This window comes from Gymnoscopelus braueri, assembly GCF_963280865.1.
Source record: "Gymnoscopelus braueri genome assembly, chromosome: 9".
In the NCBI taxonomy this organism is placed as follows: Eukaryota; Metazoa; Chordata; class Actinopteri; order Myctophiformes; family Myctophidae; genus Gymnoscopelus; species Gymnoscopelus braueri.
Genome location: NC_137610.1, coordinates 53,633,587 through 53,648,092, shown reverse-complemented (window position 1 = coordinate 53,648,092; position 14,506 = coordinate 53,633,587). Strand labels below are relative to the sequence as shown.

Sequence of the window (14,506 nt, the reverse complement as noted above, 5' to 3'; positions counted from 1 at the left end):
CTTTAAGTATATTTTGATGGCACTACTTTTGTACTTTTACTCAAGTAACATTTTGAACACAGGCCTTTTACTTGTAACAAGAGTATTTTTTATATTGTGGTATTGCTACTTTTACTTCTACTTTTACTGAGTACTTCTTCTTCCAACCACTGCTTTGTCTGAGTAAACATACTGACTCTCTCCACCACTTGGTGGCGCTGTAGGTGCGTTCGGCTCTGTGCGACCTGGAGGAGTTGGACCTCAGCGACCTCCGCTACCTCTCCGACCTGACCTTCAACCGTCTGACGGGCTGCACGCCGCGCCTCCGCCGCCTCTCGCTGGCCGGCTGCCACGTGGCGTTCGAGTTCGACCCGTACCGAGGCCGCCCCGCGGGCGCCGGCGGCCTGGACTCGTCGGCACTGCTGTCGCTCAGGAACCTGCGGCACCTGCTGACGCAGCAGAGGGCCACCGTGACGGGCCTGGACCTCAGCCGGACCTCCATCACCCCCGAGTCCCTGCGCACCGTCGCTCAGGTAAGAGGGGACTTGAACCTGTGACGCGCGAGGATTTGATTCGATTGATTCTAGGCCTGACCTCCATTATTCGAATAGTCGACTATTCGATCGAGGGAGTCTGATTCGACTGCCGTCCTCTTAGCGGTGGTGGAAAGTAACTAAGTACATTTACTTAAGTACTGTACTTAAGTACAATTTTGAGGTATTTGTACTTTGCTTGAGTATTTCCAATTTCCAATACTTTTACTTCTACTCCACTACATCTCAGAGGCAAATATTGTACTTTTACTCCACTACAATTATTTGAAAACTTTAGTTACTAGTTACTTTGCAGATATAAATTATTACATTATGAAACATACATTAACCACTTTAGCTCTATTTTATACCTAGGCTATTTGAAAATAGCCGATCTACAAGCTCACAACGCGTCGCATCGCGACGCGTTGTGAGCTTGTAGATCTGCTATTTTCAAATATTTGAGTACTTTTACTTTTGGTACTTTAAGTACATTTTGATGCCAATACTTCTGTACTTTTACTCAAGTACATTTTGAATTCTGGACTTTTACTTGTAACAGAGTATTTTTATATTGCAGTATTGGTACTTTTACTTAAGTAAAGAATTTGAGTACTTTTTCCACCACTGCCTCTTAGTCGATTTTTCAAAAGAAAAGTTTTCTTTTTTTTTGCTGCATTGTTCGACTGAGAGATTGGCCTAATTTGTTATATTAATTAACTAATAGTTTGCCAAAAATAGGATTTATACAGTATATCCTGATTTATTGATCAAGAAAATATGTTAAATTAGACATTAGCCAGAATAAAAAAATAAATCAATCATCCACTGCCAGCGATTTTTCGATTTTCTTACCTTTTTCAAGTAGTCACAGAATATTTATCTCCAGTATGATCGATCCCCTGATGGTTGCTAATCACTGAGGGTTATACTGTGCAACGCGTTGCAGTGCGACGCGTTGTGAGCTTGTAGATCGGCTCTTTTCGGCTTTAGCCTAGCTTACTAGTTAAGATAATTCTCTCTCTCTCTCTCTCTCTCTCTCTCTCTCTCTCTCCCTCCCTCTCTGTCTCTCTCTCTCTCTCTCTCTCTCTCTCTCTCTCCCTCCCTCTCTCTCTCTCTCTCTGTCTCTCTCTGTCTCTCTCTCAGGTGCAGGGCTTGGTTCTGGAGGAGCTGTGTCTGCGTGGCTGTAAGGAGCTGACAGACTACTCGGTGGAGGTTCTGGTGAAGCACCAGCCCGGCCTGCAGAGCCTGGACCTCAGTGGTTGTACGGAGCTGACCAGCAGATCTCTGCTGGCCGTCGCTCGCACTCTGAAGGGACTCAAACGCCTCAACATGGCCCGAGACTGGAGGCTCACTGAAAAAGGTCTGCTCGTTAACCCACTAAGACCGGGAACGCATCTGTGTCGTATTCAGATTTCTTTGGGCTATTCAAAAATAGCAGATCTACAAGCTCGTAGCGTGGCACTCGGTGCCGCGCTACGAGCTTGTAGATCTGCTGTTTTAGAAAAATCGTGAAGATTTGTGCAAGTCTTTGAATATATATATTTCAAAGTGAACGTTTGTAACTCAAATCTCTGCTTCTCGGGATTCTACAAATGTCTTCTAAATCCTAACAGTTTTTTTTAAATAACTTATGTTGCTATAATATCAGTGGCTCTCAAACCTTTTTCATGTCAAGGACCACCAAAATGATATGTACTGTATTTGGCCGCGGACCCCCCATCTCAAAATATGTTGTTCCAGGGACCCTCAGAAGCAAAGATTTGAGTTACAAATGTTTGCTTTAAAAATATATATATATTCAAAGATTTGCACAAATGTTCATGTTTTTTTTTAAATAGCAGATATACAAGCTCATAGCGCGGCACTTGGTGCCACGCTATGAGCTTGAAGATCTGCAATTTTTTGGTATATCTGCTATTATTTATACTAAAGTGAGTTGTGTAATCCAGTTCTGACTGACGGTTGTGTGTGTGTGTGTGTGTGTGTGTGTGTGTGTGTGTGTGTGTGTGTGTGTGTGTGTGTGTGTGTGTGTGTGTGTGTGTGTGTGTGTGTGTGTGTGTGTGTCTTTCATTCTCAGGACTGTCTGAGCTGGCGTGTGTGTCGTCCTTGAAGAGCCTGGACGTGTCAGAGTGTCTCCACATCAGCGGCACAGAGCTGGTGAAAGGCCTGACGCTGCAGCCCCTCCCCCACAGAGCACAGCTGCACAGCATCAGCTTCAAAAGCTGCACCTATATCAGGGTCTGTCTGTGTGCGTGTGTGTGCGTGTGTGTGTGCGCGTGTGTGTGTGCGTGCGCGTGTGTGCGCGCGTGCGCGTGCGTGTGCGTGCGTGTGTGTGTGCATGCGCGCGTCTGTGTCTGTGTCTGTGTGTGTGCGTGTGCGTGTGCGTGTGTGTGTGTGTGTGTGTGTGTGTGTGTGTGCGTGCGCGCGTCTGTGTCTGTGTCTGTGTGTGCGTGTGCGTGTGCGTGTGCGTGTGCGTGTGCGTGTGCGTGTGCGTGTGCGTGTGCGTGTGTGTGTGTGCGTGCGCGCGTCTGTGTCTGTGTGTGTGCGTGTGACAAACAATGAGAGTACAAAAAGTACTCCCATTGTTTTACTTAAGTAAAAGTATCAATACTGCAATGTAGAAATACTCTGTTACAAGTAAAAGTCCGGAATTCAAAATGTACTTGATTAATAGTACAAGAGTATTGGTATCACAATGTACTTAAAGTACCAAAAGTAGAAAGTACTCGTTATGCAGAATGTCCCATTACACACGTTTTCAAATGTATAAAATGTATTAAAATCTTTTGAATAGCAGATCTACAAGCTCACAATGCGTGATGCGTCGCATTGTGAGCTTGTAGATCTGCTATTTTCAAATCGCCGAAATGTACTGTAGGGTTGAAGTGGTTAATGTATGTTTTGTAATAATAATCAAAATCTACAAAGTAACTAGTAACTAAAGTTTTGAAATAATTGTAGTGGAGTAAAAGTACAATATTTGCCTCTGAGATGTAGTGGAGTAGAAGTAAAAGTACTGAAAATTGGCAATATCCCAGTAAAATAAAAAATACCTCAAAATTTTACTTGAGTACAGTACTTGAGTAAATGCACTTAGTTACTTTACACCACTGTGTTTTTGTTACTTAGGTTTGTTTTTCTTGACCACAATGTTAAGAATGTAATCCCCCCCCCCCAACCAGAAGTAAAGATATTCAATCCACAAGCTCACAATGTGCCTCTCTCTCTTTGTTTTCCAGGATGCAGTGGTGGTGTCTCTCGCCCAGCTTGTCGGCCCCTCTCTGCGCGAGCTGGACCTGAGCTCCTGCGTCTATCTGACTGACCTGTCTGTGCACGCCATCGCCACCTACCTGCCAGGCCTGGTGGTGCTGCGCCTGGGCTGGTGTGCAGAGATCACAGACTGGGGTCTGCTGGGCATGACGGAGCCTCCAAAGACCTGTGAGCCCCCCCAGCACACGGTGAGGACGACAATGATCCATCCTGCTCCTGCAGGGATTCCGATCACTCCCCTGCAATACTTTTCTATTCATATTGCAGCCTATCAGTTTGGATGAAATATTGGTGATTATTTGACTAGACTTACGGCAATTTATGCATCCGATGTGTCCTGATTTGTATCCACTTTAAAGCTGGTGTTCCATTCAGTGTTGATTTCGTCGACTAAAAAACTATGACAAAAAATGTTCGTTAATTACCTTTTTGTCAGCTATGATGACTAAAACTCATTTTAAAAAAAATACTAAATATATTGACAATTTCGTCAACAAATAAAAACTAGACTAAAAAGTTAGTGAGGGATCTAGTGGAGAAGAGATCCAGTAGAACTAAAAGACAAGTCATTTTATGTTTGGTTGCTCTCGGGTGTTGCGCTCTGAAAATAGGCGATCTACAAGCTCAGAACGCGTCGCGCTGCAACGTGTTGTGAGCTTGTAGATCGGCTATTTTCAGCATGCAACCAAGTGTAAAATCAGCCATTGCGACGCCAGCAAGGCACCGCCACAATACATTTTAGTCGACTAAATCAACTGTAGATTTAGTCGACTTTAAACTTGATATTTAGTCGACAAAAACCAGACAAAAACTAGAACATTTCAGATGACTAAAATATGACTAAAACTAAATGGAATTTTATTCAAAAGAGTATGACTAAAACTACATCTAAATTTGCTGTCAAAATCAACACTGGTTCCATTCAACTTATAAGCAAACAAACACAAATAACTTTTTGTCGTCGTAAAAAAATGTAATAATGACAGAATGGTCAATCAGTCAAACTCTGGTCTTATTAATATAAATAATGACTTTTATCATAAGGTCACATACTGTCATTTCTCCACTGTCTGGCGGTGTGTACAGGAGGAAAAGGGACCCAGTTTCACGCGGACCTTTGGGAACATGGGTTTCTTCCGGCCTCCCCGCCTGCCGTTCCAGGACCGACCCAGGCTGGTGACGGAGCAGGACCTGGGCCTGTTCAGACAGCAGGAGAAGGTGACCCGGAAAAACGCCTTTTACTAATTCATTCATGGATTCACTCTAAACCCGTTAAAGGTTTAATGACATTCACTTTTACACCACATTCAAAGTCTTTGTCCTGGTCCTTCAAAAGTGTACAAAAAGTTTTAAGTGAAAATTCCATTCCAGTGATCCATGGCAGGTGTTTTTCTCTCACATTTCTAAAGCCTTTTCAACTGCAATGAAAAAAGAAATCTTTGCCTGCGGGTGTCGCTGGTGAGGGATTTTGCCTGTCAATCATCGCCTCTGCTCCGCCCCCCCCAAAGGAAAGGATAGGGGAGGGGAGGGGCGAGGAGGAGAGTGGGCGGGATTAATCGACTGTGACCTCACTGTCGAAGGGCCAAGCTCAGATTACTTTTCAGCCTAATTATTCAGAAAACCCCAGACCACAGAAAATCCACTGAATGTTCTAAGTTCAGTTTTTTGGGTGTAATTGAGGTCATAAAACCCCAAATAAAACATTGAAAATAAAAAAAGTGAAAATGAATGTCATGATACCTTTAAAGTAGTACTAGGTAACGTTTTCAACAAAACTAAAGTTAAATTGTATATCTTTTGTCAGTGGCAAAAGTTTCACAACACCCACTCCATGAATTTCACCCCCGGAAGCCTTTTATTTATATATTTTCTATTGAACGGTGAAGGGGGGGACTTTCCCGGGAAAATGACGTTCCTGGCCAACGTCATGACGTCGTGGCCGACGTCCCCAGGAACTACCGCAACGGTTTCCTGTTTGGCCAGGAACTACCGCGCTAATAGCAAAAAGGAACCTCACGCTGATGTTAAGAGAATGTAGGATTGGAAGATCGAAAAAGAACAGAAAAAGAAAGCACAGCTCATGGTAACTAATGCTCCACTGGCTAAGAGAAACGATCCGTAGATAGTATAAAACAATTAAAAGATCGCTTTTTGAAACGCTTCCGGCTTCCGGTGAAAACGAATGGAATTCTGGGTAATCGAGGATTACGGAAATTGTATGCAGTGACGGTAGTGACCAGCAGAGGTTGCTAAAAGTACAACTTTAAGACCGGGAACGCATCTGTGTGTCGTTTTAAGATTTATTTGGGCTATTCAAAAAAATTGCAGATATACAAGCTCATAGCGCGGCACCGAGTGCCGTGCTACGAGCTTGTAGATCTACAAAAAAATTTTTTATCGTGAACATTTGTGAGAATTATTGGATATATATTTTTTTTTTTACAGCGAACATTTTTAACTTTGACGTAAAGGGTGTTCAATAGCACTGATTTATGGGAAAAAAATGCAAAAGCGGAAAAATTGAGTTAGCTGGTTTCTGCCGGACAGCAACGATATATTCAAAGATTTGCAAAAATGTTCATGATTTAAAAAAAAATAGCACGAGCTTGTAGATCTGCTATTTTTGAATAGCCAAAGAAATCAAAAAATGACACACAGATGCGTTCCCGCTGCCAGAGGGGTTTTTTTATTTTACTTCCCCCAGTGCCAGTGTTTAATTTTTTTTTACACAGGAGCCGAGATACAGATTTTTTTTTTTTTTTTTAAAACGGTTATACTCGTGGATGGATTTTTTTGGCAGTAAACGGGTGTATTTTTCATCAACGGTTATACTCGTGATTGGCAGGTAAAGTGTTAATGGGTTCACTTAATAATAGAATAATTTAATTCATAATTTAAATTGTGTAACGTTGCTTCCTCACAGGCCTCCATGCTGGCTCTGTCCAGGCTGCAGGAACTGGACCTGTCTGCCTGCTCCAAGCTCACCGACAGCTCCATCCGGCAGGTGAGAGGGAACGCACCCTATAGATGCACTCTTTTCAGGGATTTTGTGCTTTTTACCCTCTTTTTCCTCCCCAATGTAGTCGTTTTGCCTATTGATTCCCCACACACATTTCTGTGTGTCGTGTCGTCACTGCTGTTGTAGCCTCGGAAAACCCATGCCTTTTGTTTTTGCTTCAAAAGAAAAAAAGTCTGGGGGAACCTTTCAGGAACGGTGGTTTCTAGACCTTGTTATCTCCTAACCAATCAGAGTGCAGAGGGGCGTCGCTCTAAATTTGGTGACGTCAGCGTGTTCCGTGCACAGGCCGGGGGGGGGGGGGCGGGGGGAGGGGAGGGGAGGGGGGGGGAGGCGGGGACATAGATTGGTGAACCAATAGGAAGCGGCGCTGGTACCGAGCGCAAGGCTTTGGATCCGCCCTTCAAGACCTTGGATAGGGCCGGCTCCTCCAGTCTACTGCTGCTGTATCCTATTCAGCGGAGAGGTTTGGTGTACGGTGAAAAAAGGGCAGACCAAGTACCCAAGTATTGAGAGTATTTAAGTCGTTGAATGTGTGAAAACAAACTTTTGTTTTGTTTTGTTATTTAATATTTTTATTAGGGAAAATTATAAGTACATAGTTACAGAGGTACAGGTGTACGTTTGTGGGGGAAATAAATTTGCTTTTTCCCCTTTATCTTTGTATACATGGAGAAATGGTAATAATAATAAAACATTTGATTAATAATCATTTAAAAAAAGAAAAGAAAGAAACGACAGCAGACTGAGCGACAATAGCAAACACACATTTAACATGAATCTAATATGTAGTGGGGGGGTCCCTGGCTGCTTCATCTCTCTCTCAGCTAAGGGGTCCTTGGCCTGAAAAAACGTTGAAGAGACCCCTGCTCTAAACTATAATAACCATCAGTTATCAGTGGTGTAAAGTAACTAAGTACATTTACTCAAGTACTGTACTTAAGTACACTTTTGAGGATTTTTTTCTTTCCCATTTTCAATACTTTTACTTCTACTCCACTACATCTCAGAGGCAAATATTGTACTTTTACTCACCTACAATTATTTGAAAACTTTAGTTACTTTGTAGATATAAATTATTACGTTATAAAACACACATTAACCACTTCAGCCCTATTTTATACCTAGGCTATTTGAAAATAGCAGATCTACAAGCTCACAACGTGGTGAGCTTGTCGATCTGCTATTTTCAAACATTTTAGTACTTATACTTTTGGTACTTTAAGTATATTTTGATGCCAATACTTTTCTACTTTTACTCAAGTAGCATTTTGAACACAGGCCTTTTTTTTTTTTACTAGTAACAGAGTACTTCTACATAGTGATATCGATACTTTTACTTAAGTAAAAAATGTCTTTTTCCTCCCCCATGCTAGGTGCTGCGTTTCCCGGAGCTCCAGCGTGTGTCTCTGTCCCTGCTGCCTGAGGTCAGCGACGTGGGCCTGGCGTCCGTGGCGGCCCACTGTCCGTGTCTGACCAGCCTGACGCTCAGCCACTGCTCTGGGATCAGCGACCACGGCGTGGCCAAGGCTGCTCCGTTCCTGCACCGACTGCAGCACCTCAACCTGGCCTGTTGTAATGTCACCGATAGGTGAGTTATACACACACCAATCTGGGAACCCAAAGCCAAATGAGAATGAAAAACAGCGCCCTCTGCTGTTTGTACTATCTCATGTTGGCTCTGGGCTAAAGACGACGCAGCACCTATGCGCAAAGGAAACCGGGGTTTTAGTCTGCCTTCACGCTCCTTTTCCGGGTGGTGCGACTATGTTTTCATTCCCACTAACAATATTTCTACACGGAACACTAACACCACTTCTCCCAGAGAACATGGATCGTTTTGGTTATAAACCCACTTGTTTCTATGATGAAAGAGCAAGTTAAAATGTGAATATCTTTCCGTGGTTTTGTCTGCTCCGCGGACGCCATTGTTAAATTAGTTTGGGTTTGTTTCGAGGGGGAAAGATCGACGGACATGTGAATCCCGCCCACTACATTTGATTGGGTAAAGCGCGGCCTGCTTCCTGATCTGAAGGCACGCCCACGCCCACACAGTGTGTACACGTTATGACGAACCTTCACGACAGATTCCAACGCAGAGCAGAATCTGTTCTTGAGAGATTATACGCACACGCACACGCACGCACACGCACACGCACACGCACACGCACACGCACACACAGACACAGACACGCACACGCACACGCACACACACACACACACACACACACACACACACACACACACACACACACACACACACACAGACAGTGGTGGGAAAAGTACTCAAATGTTTTACTTGGGTAAAAGTATCAATGCTACAATACTCTGTTACAACTAAAAGTCTGGAATTCAAAATTTACTTGAGTAAAAGTACAAACATGTTGGTATCAAAATGTACTTAATTAGTACTCATTATGCAGAATGTCCCATTTCACAAGTTTTCAAATGTATACAAATCCTTTGAAAATAGCAGATCTACAAGCTCACAATGCGTCGCGATGCGACGCATTGTGAGCTTGTAGATCTACTATTTTCAAGCATACTGTATATGGTTGAAGTGGTTAATGTATGTTTTGTAATAAAAATCTAAATCTGCAAAGTAACTAAATTTGTCAAATAATTGTAGTGGAGTAGAAGTAAAAGTATTGGAAATTGGAAATACTCCAGTAAAGTAAAAATACCTCAAAATTGTACTAAGTACAGTACTTGAGTAAATGTACTTAGTTACTTTAAACCACTGGTCCCGATACGAATAAACAAATAAACCGTTGCTTTCCCCTCAGGTCTCTGTCTCTCCTGATGCAACACTGCAAGCGGCTGAAAACCCTGGACGTGTCCATGTGTAAAGACGTCTCCATGGCGACGGTGGACCTCCTCCAATCACAGCTGCCCTTCCTGGAGAACGTCCACTGCCGGTTCGTGGGCGGGGCCGACCCCACGTTCACACTGTGATCCGATTGGACGCCGAATTATTTCCTGTTTGTGTGAAACGTCTTTAAAAGCAGACGACCTTGTTTTTGCACCGTTTGCACATCGTACTGAAGTACGCAGTGTTGTAGTACTCTGTGCTATAGAAGTACGCAGTACTGCTGCTGTATGTAGCCACAATATACAGTATACACAATATACAGTATACACAATATACAGTATACACAGGGATTACCCCAGTAAGACCGGGAACGCATCTGTGTCATTTTATTTTCTTTGGCTATTAAAAAATAGCAGATCTACAAGAACTTGTAAATCTGCTATTTTAGAAACATCGTGAAAATGTGTGCGAATCTAAAGCGAACATTTGTTACTCAAATCTTTTTGCTTCTGAGGGATTCTACAAATGTCTCTTTTTTTTTTTACTTACTTATGTTGCTAAATATGGTTCTTAAACTTTTTCATGTCAAGGACCTCCCAAAATGACATGTATTTGGCCGCGGACCCCCATCTGAAAATATTTGTTCTAGTGACCCCCCCGACGCAAAGATTTGAGTTACAAATGTATAAATTTGCACACATTTTCAAGATAAAAAAAAAAAAAAAAAAAATGCAGATATACAAGCTCATAGCACGGCACTGAGTGCCGCGCTATGAGCTTGTATATCTGCTATTTTTGAATAGCCAAAGAAATCTTAAAATGGCACAGATGCTATTTAGGCTGAAACAGTGTGAAAGGAGTCTAGAAGCACTGCTTCTTAACCAATTAGCAGCACAAATACTCTCCATATTATTCTACACCTGTGTTCTCGCTGTTCTACAAACGTACAGCCAACCGGTTGAAGAAACTGCAGATTGAAGCTTTAACCTTTGCTTTTATGAAATACCGAGACCGTTATGGTTTTACGGAAGCTTCTGAACATCAATTACAGCAATAGAACATGTGTTCTACTGCTAGTTTGAGCCATTATAATACTCTTTAATCTTATGAATATGACTGATAAATCAGTCGAGGCGACTGAGAACTTTAATACATGTATATAGAGTAGAAAGATATTTGAGAGGGACCATATGTCAAAATGTGTGTATGTACAGTTTAAATAATTATGTAAACATGTATGTATGTATGTATGTATGTATGTACTGTACTGTACTGTTTAAATATATTTGTGATTAGTTGGATCGGATGTCAATCAACATTATCAGGGATGTGTATAATAAAGACTAATATATATATATAAAATATAATAAAATCAGAACAGCAACTTTTTTTTATTACCTTCTTGGAAATATTGCTATTAGCACTGGCCCCATTGATGGCAGTAGACCAGGTTAGGCCCTGGGCCCACTTTTTGGCCGTCAGTATATTGCAAGTACAGTAGGCCCCCAAATGATTGGCTAAACTATTTTATTGATAATATAAAATTGATATTAAAAATAAAATTAAAAAAAAACATTTTATGGTGTTTTTTTTTTCTTTTTCCATTGCGATACCAATAAATACGAACAAAGTATGCTATAGTTCCATTATTCCAAGCCGGAACACAATTGATCGATCATTCAAATATTCATGTTCTGAAAATGCACGCGGCCCGGGGCACGGGGCCCGCGGCCCCCCGCCCATCTGACCAGCACGGCATCCAGGCCAGAGACCCTAGTAGAGGTGAGAGCTACGCCTATAGACACACACGACTGGAAACGAAAGGCCTACAAATCCACGCCCACTTTTGACACAGTGCCGCTACTCAAGGTCCGTTAGAACGATGCAACTGCAGCTCTCAATGCAATCTCTATGAGAGGCATTGTAAAATACCGTCATTTCACTGGTTAACTACTGAGGCTGTAGCGATTTTTTTTTGTGTTCTAATAATCTGTCCCATTTGTTTAATTTATCCTTTTTAATGTCCCATATCTTTCATCTCGATATAGTTCCCACAATATACTATAATTTACTCCATCAGTATGTCAAAACCGCTAGCATCGGAGATCCAGAGTTTAAGTGGTCGCATGGTATATACGTCACGGACGCATCCCTTGAGGTTTTCAATACCCAGAAAACTGGTGAAAGTGGCCGTTTTCAATATATTTTGGTCATTATCTCTGGAACAGAAGGTCCAATCTGCTCAGTTCAAAGCTTGTTGGATGCGTGACTTTGAGGACATTAAGCACGCAATGACACATTTTCGGGTTTTTTCTTTTTCTTTTAGGGGAGGCAAGATCTTAGTTGGGCAGGCGACTGCCTGTCCTGCCTCTATAGTGGGTACGCCACTGGTCGGCGCTCGGCGCTCGTAAAGACAGTGATGTCACTGGAATGCGACAACTTGTCTGTCTGCTGTCTACCCTCTGCTGTGTTAGCATTATGGGTAACTCGTTAAAGTGGCAAATTAAATGTGAAACACATCAACTATTAAGAAAACAAGAAGATATGTTGACAAAGACAACATTTGGAAACATATTTTTATTTAAATCAATATCGTCTTCAGTTAATGCAGGATCATTTTAAAAGTAGGCTAACTCCCATATCCTCTCATAGGGAATGCATTGGCAGCTGCAGTTGCATCGTTCTAACGGACCTCGAGTAGCGGCGCTGTCTCAAAAGTGGGCGTGGATTTGTAGGACTTCCGTTTCTGGTCGTGTGTGTCTATAGAGCACCGAAGTCTGACGTAATTTACACATCCTACCTGGTTCGCGGTTTTCCACCCCCGTTCTGAATCCCCATAGACGTCTTTAATATCGCGTCAAATAAGAACTGTGTTCCAAAAATAAACAAATGATCCCGGCGGTTTGACTCTTATGGATATGATGCATCAACTGACGGTGAGAAAACGATAATGCTACTTCCGCCAAATTAGTAAAATTTTCGCCAGAAACAGACTGTATCAAATATGAGTGACCGACTATCATAAACGATACAGAACCTCCTCCCTGACAATATCGCAGAGACAGTTTGTTTATTTTTGGACCACAATTCTTATATGAGACGATTCTAAGATGACCCAATGTTATTCTCCATAGAGAAATTACCTTACGAACCAGGGGATGAACGAGTGACGTCAGGACTTCTGTACTCTATTTATCTATACTGTTCCCATAAGTGAAATGTGACTGATCAGCAGTTGAGATCAGTCTCAAAAGTATGGCTTTTAAATGATCACAGTTGTACACAGATCACGAAATATAAACTGAGCCATAATGGCTGGTATTCGTGACAACTTGTAGATTAACATTTCTATTTTACAACCAGACATCTGCTAGTTAAAAATCTAAATTAAAGTAGGCCTACAAATCTGACACCTTCCAGGTGCATTTTCTTGTCTTGATATCACTGCCAACTGCATAGAATTGCTTACTTCATTCTTACTACTCCATCTTGTGGTATAATCTTGTCATTGAATCGTTTCATTTTAGAGTGAGAGGGGATATGCTCTCCTCTCTTCTCATGCAAAGGCTGAACACAGAAATACAGAACTTGTCAAGATCATGTTCCAACCTGCAGGAATCGTGAAATATCAACAGATTTTGATCCGTCAAATATTTCTGGCCTGGGCACTAATTTGGATTAAGAGCCCAATTTTACACAAATTTGAAATACTGTATTTCTGTATGTAAAAGACCTGTATCAAAAGTATTGGCATCAAAATAACCAAAAGTTATTCAATTAAAGATCCCCTCAAACCACATTTATATATATATATATATATATATATATATATATATATATATATATATATATATATATATATATATATATATATATATATATATATATATATATATATATATATATATATTTATATATATATATATATATATATATTAAAAAAAAGTTCCAGTTCTACATATAAATATCATGTTTGTTTCACACATTTCAAACTTGTCAAACTGTGCGCGCGTCGTGGTGCGCGCGCCCGACAAGTTTGAGTATAATGGGGGGCGCGCACAAGAGTTCATCTCCTAATAACGAAAACTCCACGTTTGTGATTCCAATGCGACTAGAAATTAACATGACACTCTGCATTTCTAAACTAATACATTAATCGAAACAACTATTTATGTTTAATTTGCTGCTTGAAGTTCAAGTTAAATCGTTATCAAATCGCCAGACTCTTGACAGACGGTCCCTCGGCCGGTTTGAGTCCGTAAGGGAGCGTCACACATGAGCCCGTCCGTTCTGAAAACGAAAACACCGCGTTTTCATGACCGAAATATGGACACGACGCTCGTTGCTCGGTATACTTTTCTGGTAGGCATTATTGTAGGATAATAAACCAAAAACTAAAACGTCTTCTTTTTGCCTGAACGTCATTTAAAACGTTATTATCCTCCTAAACGTTATTACATCGTCATACTCTTTGCAGACGCTCCCTCAGCGGGGCTCATCCATCCCAGCATCCCCCGCGTGCTCAACGGCTCTCGGTGTTGCCACGTCCTTCTATTATAAGCGACGTTGGGCTTGTTTTTCTGTAAAGTCGCTGGTGTAGGTAGTTGCGGATTGCGTTTATTTTTTTTTGGGGGGGGGGCTTGTTTCTTGCTTTCATGTTAAATAAATTATAATTCAAACCAGTGGTTTGCAAATATTTTAATGTCATGGACCATTTCAAAAACACTACAAATATTCCACATTCAGTGGTGGAAAGTAACTAAGTACATTTACTTAAGTACTGTACTTAAGTACAATTTTGAGGTACTTTACTTGAGTATTTCCAATTTCCAATACTTTTACTTCTACTCCACTACATCTCAGAGGCAAATATTGTACTTTTACTCCACTACA

At 41.5% G+C, this 14,506-nt stretch overlaps 1 protein-coding gene across 1 annotated transcript in view; it reads left to right on the top strand.

The window, feature by feature from the left end:
• The window catches only part of fbxl9 (F-box and leucine rich repeat protein), a 144,291-nt gene that overhangs the window by 12,511 nt on the left and 117,274 nt on the right, over positions 1–14,506 (top strand). Inside the window, exons 5-12 of the mRNA XM_080436718.1 lie at positions 204–512; positions 1,659–1,875; positions 2,593–2,753; positions 3,755–3,973; positions 4,872–5,003; positions 6,709–6,789; positions 8,178–8,392; positions 9,588–9,993. Of these exons, the coding sequence (XP_080292844.1) occupies positions 204–512; positions 1,659–1,875; positions 2,593–2,753; positions 3,755–3,973; positions 4,872–5,003; positions 6,709–6,789; positions 8,178–8,392; positions 9,588–9,756 (1,503 nt within the window). The 3' untranslated portion in view covers positions 9,757–9,993. The remainder of the gene's footprint in view (positions 1–203; positions 513–1,658; positions 1,876–2,592; positions 2,754–3,754; positions 3,974–4,871; positions 5,004–6,708; positions 6,790–8,177; positions 8,393–9,587; positions 9,994–14,506) is intronic.